We start from the raw sequence: 8,037 nt of genomic DNA on the forward strand, positions 1-8,037 counted from the left end.
TGTAATAAATAAATGTCTACATAATATGTTTATCATGTTAGTTTTAAAGAAAATGTACTGTCTAATTTTAGTTTGCTCTTTAACTACGCGAGTTCGGATTTAGTCGCCAGTGTTCGCCTCGGGCTAGTAATTTAACAGAAACCATTTACACGTCCTACTGACACGAGGTACGATTGAAAAGTGATTTTTTTACGCTCGTACGAACACCTATCTCGTGGGCGTAAAAAGTCTGCTGACCTTGAACTTTACCGCGGCGTACAAAGTCTGCCCGTGCGAACGCACGCTAACAAGTACAGTGTTTTTTTTTATTTATAATCTAAGGTGGCAAATAAGCAAGCGGCTAACTGAATCCACCGAAATATTATAAAAAGCGACCGCTGCCCATAAACATCCGCAATTGCAGATGTGTTGCCTGCCCTTAATTGATGGAGGAGGAGACGCACATAAAAGAGGACTTTTTCTCTTCCTATGCGTCCCTCCGACGTCAAATCCACTTTTCCTTTCCATCATTTCCTCTTAGAAAAGGGTGGAAAGGGAAAGGGACTAAAATTAGGCCTCCGGAACCACACTCATCAGACGAAACGCGGATTTGCTTCCGCTTCACGCCTGTCTTCTGTGTGGTCATGGTGTTACACCGGGCGAGCCGGCCCATTCGTGCGAAGATGTTGAAGCGGGCTCTACCACTGTTCAATATGAATATTGTTGTCTTGTTCCATCTCTTAGAATAAATAGAGATAACGAAATCCTATTACAATTGAAATTAATATAAGTCTTAAGAATAGAGGTAACCTTAAGGTACAGCAAAGAATTATTTACGTTTTAAAAATATTTACCGCTGCTTTTTCATTTGGATGTTTCAGCAGAAATTCCACTTTTATATGTGATGAAACAAAAAAAGGGTTGTCTTAAAAATATAACTAGGAGAATTAAACTCAAAATATACGAAGAAATGTGGACAATAGGCTTTGTTTTAATTAACAACTGAATACCTTGAGCTAATTTCAGTGTCAATGAGTATACCTAGGCAAGGTATCACAAATAGTGTGTACAGTCCGCTGCAATAATATGTATACAGTTACAAAACAATAAGCCTTGATAGTCCTTTCGTTTGAAAAATACGTATGTATTTGTGAATATCGTAAATTATTGGTCGGAAGCATATGTGCATATTTATGAAATAGAATTCGTATACAAGTTTCTGAAACATTTTAAATGTAAACACATTTATGCAGCTGACTGTACATGGTGTCTTGTAAAATGTCTTGTAGAATATTGACAATTATGTATATGTGGTATTAAGTAACATTATTTAAAATTGCCAATCTGATGTTACCTTATTGAAAATCATTTAGAAAATATTCCTTTTATATTTTATATGAAATGTATACGTTGTGACGTCATACGGTCCTTACAATGGCCTTAAGGTCAATGACTCATGTGACATCATACATCAATGTTACTCACTTCTTAGAAATTTCATATCGGTTAATGGCGCAAATATGTCTACATCGTTTAAATAAATACATTGTCGTGGACTAATACCATAGGTATATTGCTCTCGAATTGTTTATTCTAAAGCAAAAAAATAGGGCTCCGACTTCCATATCTTCAATTCTGAATATTTACTATTATTTCCTTCTTTGCATTAATGAAATTAACAAAGAATCTATACTTCTTATTTTTTTTAGGGTCAAAAGATCTCACAGAATCTTTCATACAGATTCGTTTGCAGAACGATTGGTTATTCAGGGAGAGGAAGTGGGCTTGGAAGTGAGTATTGTCATTATATTAAATTAAATTTGGTATCCAAGTTTATAAGAGTTGTGTTTTTTCAGCGATCTGAAGAAGATAATGGCAGAAGAGTACGATTTCCCGACAGTGTTGTCGGGGAGAGAACTCTGCAAGAAATGGGCATCAACTTATTCTGTAAGTAATAGGGAACATACATGTATTTTTTTTCTTTTTTTTAAACGATTCTTCTATATAAACTAACGTAAATGAACTGTGTATTGTCAACACAGCGACGCCATATTAGATAAGCCACTTCTTGGACCAATAGTGTGCGTTTTAGAACTTAGCGAGGGAATTTGAAAAAAGACACTTTTTAATGATTAAATTTTGCCACTAAATCACATTACATTTAAAAAAATCTTTGCAGGACAGTATTTATTTTTTATTCTTTTGTATTGCATTACGTAGGAATACCAGAGAGCGAAGGCTACCAACAACAAGAACTGGGTGTACTTCACGTTGTTCGAACTGTACCTGGGAGAGGGCAGTATGAACCCCATCATTGATTGTAAGTCATCTACCTGGAATAACTAACAATGGTACAGTCGGGTAAATTCGCGGTGTTCACCTTAAAATAAAATAACTTATTCGTTGCAACGAGTCAAACTCCGCCTCTTTTTATGAATAACAGCAGCAAAATTCCCACTGTACCAGTTCATTAACTATACACCATTAGCTAAAAGATTTAGGTTACGAATATATCATGCGATCGTGTGTTCGAAAGCAATGGACTATAGTGAACTACATCTTAGTATAAAATTTAAACTTATTTGGAAATTATAAAAGAAATAATACTTCAAATTAATTGTTAATATAAATGCAACTTTTATAACAAAATGTGTTGCGGCGGACAGGGCAAGAGGAATGGGTGTTCAACTTGATCAGTTCGCGCACCGACTTACGTCATCTGTTCAGATTTACTAAGGATCATATCAAAGGATGGAGGTGAGTCATAATTAACTTATAACAATATCTTGATCTAAATATGTATTTGTTTAATCATACTAATATTATAAAAGTTGAAGTTTGGATGGATGGATGTTTGTTAGAGTTTGTACCCTAAACTGCTGAACAGATCTCAATGACATTTGGTATACATGTAGAGGATAGTCTGGAAGTACACATAGGCTTGGTTTTTTTTTTTTTTAATACTACGCGGACGGAGTCGCGGGCAAAGACTAGTTTATGAATAATTTTAGTAAGAAAGTGTTTTTTTTAAACGTCGTATAATAACAATAGATTAAATTTGTTCTAAGCCAGAGTTACATATTGTAAAAAGTATGTACTGAATAATCACGTACTGATTTTATTTTTGACTAATGGCGAACAAACTAAAACCGGACCCTACTTATATGCTAATCGAATGCACTTAGATCAAAAGTTATCGAGAATACAAAAGTATAAATAAATGACGTAATATTGTTTCTTTTTGTAGCCTTTGTTACTATTTGCGTAATTAAAAAACTTATTAGCCTCTGTCTTAGTAGCCTTTCAGACTATGCTTTGTGTCCATCCATTTTTCATTTATAATATAGTATGAAGTATGATATAATTGCGAGCGTCAGTGGCTCAGTGGTTTGAACACTTGACTTGTAATCAACAGGTCTTGGGTTCGAATCCCGCCGCCGTGTACCAATGTGATTTTCGATTTTTCTAATTTTCATATGTACATAATTTACCCGACGTTCTTACGGTGAAGGAAAACATCGTGATGCAACCTGCACATATCAGCGAAGAAATTCAAAGATATGTGTGAAGTCAACCAACCTGCACTTGGCCAGCGTGGTGGACTATGGCCTAGTCACCCCTTATTAGGGTAGGCTCCAAACCCCTCGGTGGGGACGTATAGTGAGCTGGTGATGATCATATAATTAGCTTAAAATATAATAATTACAATAACACTCTTTGTATACTCGTATTGTTCGATCGAAGTAAAATTTATGAAATAATTTTCGTTTTAAAATTGTTTTCGCCTGTTTCTTGCAAGAACCTGTTATAATTGGATATTTGAAGTGCGCTTTGATGCGATGTTGTTATTAAAATTCATAATTTTTTATCGTTACATCCCAAAAATAACACGACAAAGAACAGGTTCTTCATGTGAGCGCATAAATCATTTTAGCTCTTTGTTTCGTTCGGATATAGACTTCTTTGTGCTCTAAAATAACTGAGAACACTCCTAGTTAAATGCAGCATCGCTAATACATAGAACGCTTTGTGTCAAAGAAAGTGGTCAGCGCTTTGTCTTGTATCTTCTATCTTCTTGTCTTTAAAACCACGTGTAAACTTCAAAAACGAAGACATTTCGATGTTTCAATTTTAATAAAACAAAACTACCTTACCTACCTTTACCTACCTTAGTGAATCTGTTGAACTCTTATAAATAAATAAACACTTACGCGTTTACCAAGAGAGTTCAATAGATAACTAAAATAAGCATCTCTCTCTCTCTCTCTCTTATTTTCCTCTGTCCCTAAAGTGGGGCGTCCACAATACGCTCTGCGTTTTGTCTCGGACATCACAGCCTGATTGCCTTCAAAATTATCATGGTACTTGTTAAAAGTAAAAATCTGTTTACAATAAAAAGTTTTTTTTAATTTAATTTTCCTTTGTTCTGTATTGTTTGTTATTTAGTACGTTGCATACTAAATACTATAAAACAAATAAGTTCCGATCAACGTTTATAAGCTTTTAATGTTAACGATGCAGTTTAATATCTAGTAAAACAACTGCGAGAGTTTTATAGTTATGTTAATTTAAAAACAAGGCAGTAGTAAACTAATTAAAACATTGTTTATATGATAATGTAAATGTGTACAAACAATTAATAAATCTACATTGATTTTCCTCTAACTTTAGTTTTGTTTTGTATTAGCGAATATTACTAGCAATACAAGACAGTGGGTTCTCATTGGTGAAACTATAAAAGATTTATTCCTCATCCTAGTCTTTCGCCTTGAAGACATAGTGATAACAGTTTTTTTTTTGCTACTTTAAGGGATAATAATATTGTGTTAAATTTAATTTTCCCATTCGGTTTAGAGAAGTCGAGAGGAAGCTACGGAACATCGGTATACCTATAAACCACAGTCTGTTGAACATATCAGAGATCTGGGTGTACTTGTTGAAGACTTTTAAGGTGAGTTTATTTAAAAAAAAACGTACAGTGGGGAAACTGGCGGTGTTCCACCGTAAAAGGTACTATTGTTTGCACTTTTTTAAACGAGATGCGAAACAAAAATCAATACAACGCAGCATATAAATGTGTGGACGAAAAAATGTGAATTAGTGATTCTTTTTATTATTCCTACGTTTGCATTTAATTAGTTATTTGTAGGAAGCGGAGTTTGTCTCGTAATGAACAAGGCAATTCTTCCTAAAGTGGAACACCGCAGATTTCCGCGATTGTACAGTGCTTAACAACCTTAATTAAAGATTGTTATATCAATATCTTATAACGTTGATAAAATGCGTACTCACAGTTTAGTATTTAGGATCCAGTAAACCAATAATCGCAGATAAACATACTAAGTAGACTCTAGTACTGTCTTCAGTGATTAGCCAGTTTAATGCTGCTTTAAACCTCATTTTTACCATTTCAATAATCAGAAATATTACAGCACTTCAATATTATATTCGCAGTGGAAGCAGAAATTCGCCAAACAAGGTCTACTTAACGAGCAATGGCCGTATTACGATGCGATGGCGAGTTATTATAATTTAGAGCAAGAATATATGTTAGATAAAACGAAGGAGGTGAGGGTAGAAGTGGAGGTGTTACCTTTAGAGGATGAGTACGAGGATGACATGAAACTGCTGGACCTGAAGCAGCTGCTGCAGGTGAAGCCGGAGCGGGAGTGTGCGGCGCTCTGCAGGTCCTGCTACAATGAGCCGGGCTGCCTCAACGTGTTCCAGAAGGATGACGATGGTGTCGAATTGGCGTACAAATTGAAGCTGATAGGAGGTATCCAGGTATGTAAGATAGAGTAAGGATGTAAAGAGCAAACAGCTACCTATTAAGATAGCGCGTGCTATCTTTCGACTGCATCACTTTCTTCAGTCGGGATCGTGGTCAAGCGAGTTTAAAAAATGTGAAAAAAAAAAATTTCGATATCTCTGATAAGGGAGAGGGCATTTAAAAATTAGTCTATTTTACATTAATGTGCATTTTAGGGAAATATAAGAAGAAAGGTAAACATCAGGATATTGGTGCTGTGTAGATTAGCCTTTGACAACAATTTCCTTGTTAAATAAAACAAACTTAAAAAGTATATATTATTCTAGATAATAATCTATCTCCATTATTGAAGATTCCATGTAAAATACATCCATCCATACAACCATTCACATATGAGTAAGAAATAGTATGTACGTAAGTCTTATCAAAATGAAGTAACTTCGAAGATCATCGTTCTTAAATATTAATTTTTGAGAAGAAACTATGATCCGATATAATGGATATGGAATTTAATAACACCCTTATTGTTCCACTAAAGATTTACCATTCATTGGGTATTTCAATGAAATATTATCAACATTACATAATTTAAGGAATTGTATTTTAGACGAAGGATTCAACATTTTAATTTTAATTTAGATCATGGTATTATGATTATTGTATCGAGGCTTTCACTTTTATAGAAAGAACTACATTAGTATTCTTTACAGTTCCACGACTTCAAAACCATAATACTTTTGATTGTTCCAGGTGGACCAATCTGATAGCTTACCCTCACAGATCTGTCTAAATTGCTCAAATCAATTAGAAAACGCATACAAATTCCGACGGAAATGTCAAGAAATAGATCGTCAGTTGCGACACAATTGTGTAGAAGATAGAATCAAAGTAGAACATATAACAGAAGCTAATGAAGGTAATGCATCAGATATGCATGAACGGAGAGCTAGCAACGAATCAGACTCGTGTCCTAACAATTTTCTTATATCGATAGATAAAAAACCAAATGTAAAAGAAGTGAAAACTGATAAACAAAATTTAATAAAGAAAAAAAGGAGGCCTCGAAAAATGATATATCGTTATTGGAAGGTTTGCGAAATTTGCGGGAAACATACGAGCAATTTGGTCGCCCATATGGATATGCATACAGCTGGGAAGGCTTACGAGTGTGATTTGTGCGATAAGAAATTTAAATATAAAAGTGGTCTGCTTCTACATAAATCGACTCATAACGCAACGCCGAGGAAGACTTGTGAAGTTTGCGGGAAGACATTCCACGTGTTGGCTCAGTATAGACGACATTTTGCGTATCATGCGAATGAGAGGAAATTTAGTTGCGACGCTTGCGGGAAACGGTTCAATTCGATGGAGATATTGAAAGTTCATCAAAGAATACATACGGATGAGAGACCTTTCCCTTGTCCTGAATGCGGGAAAACATTCAGAACTGCTGGCTGTGTCAGTAGACATAAACGTATTGTGCACAAAAGTTCAAAAACTAAGTGAAGTTGTATCTATTTTATATTTACTTTTGTTATTCTTTGTATTATGTTGCATTGATGAGTATTTTGACAATATAATTGTGGGAATTAATGATTTTTTTTATTTGCCTAATATAGCATCTGCGTGCAATCACGCATACCAAGCTTTCGTTCCATTTTTACGTTTAATGCGAATTCAAAATGGTTTGCGTATAGATTAGTCACGCCCACTTCACAAAATAATCTACAAATCACATAAATAACAGATTTTTTTTTCTTGTATTTTAGTAGTGGGCGAATATGAAAGTAGTTCTATTGTGGATGAGCTAATTTGTGAAAAGCAACTTTCAAATATGATATCATTCAGAATAAGCTAATAGTCGTGTCACCTGAGATATGGTTAGTCTTTGTTGATTTAACCGAAATCTTTGAAGAGCAACGTCCTACGTTATCTTTGCTCCGATGCTTTTGTTTTGTTTATATTTAAGAAAATTAATGACTTGATGGACAGCTGTTTAATGTTAGGCTACCGAATATAAGATACTCACCGTAAAGAGTTATTGAGGGAAAATTTAGACCCGACTTGACGGTAGTAATTAATTTATTTCATTTTTTTGAAAAACAAAAGTCGTATATCTTTTTCTGAAGATTAAAGATAGTTCTGATCTTTTCCCGAAACTAAGAATATAGAATATCGGTATTCTATATTCTGTATTGTTTTTTTTTTCTTGGCTTTTCTTGCAATATCATTGTAATTTCCAATCTTGTTTCTTGATAGATAAGTAGAATTTTTTTAGTTATACCTTT

General features: G+C 34.4%; 1 protein-coding gene across 1 annotated transcript in view; it reads left to right on the top strand.

Moving 5' to 3' along the window:
* The window catches only part of LOC106110814 (zinc finger and SCAN domain-containing protein 31-like), a 12,323-nt gene extending 4,981 nt beyond the window's left edge, over positions 1-7,342 (top strand). The window contains exons 8-14 of the mRNA XM_013292719.1: positions 1,689-1,770; positions 1,836-1,926; positions 2,200-2,299; positions 2,646-2,736; positions 4,834-4,930; positions 5,434-5,763; positions 6,500-7,342. Coding sequence (XP_013148173.1) covers positions 1,689-1,770; positions 1,836-1,926; positions 2,200-2,299; positions 2,646-2,736; positions 4,834-4,930; positions 5,434-5,763; positions 6,500-7,255 — 1,547 coding nt within the window. The 3' untranslated portion in view covers positions 7,256-7,342. The remainder of the gene's footprint in view (positions 1-1,688; positions 1,771-1,835; positions 1,927-2,199; positions 2,300-2,645; positions 2,737-4,833; positions 4,931-5,433; positions 5,764-6,499) is intronic.
* The last annotated feature ends 695 nt before the right edge of the window (positions 7,343-8,037 follow it).

This window comes from Papilio polytes, unplaced genomic scaffold, assembly GCF_000836215.1.
Source record: "Papilio polytes unplaced genomic scaffold, Ppol_1.0 DF824191.1, whole genome shotgun sequence".
Taxonomy (NCBI): Eukaryota; Metazoa; Arthropoda; class Insecta; order Lepidoptera; family Papilionidae; genus Papilio; species Papilio polytes.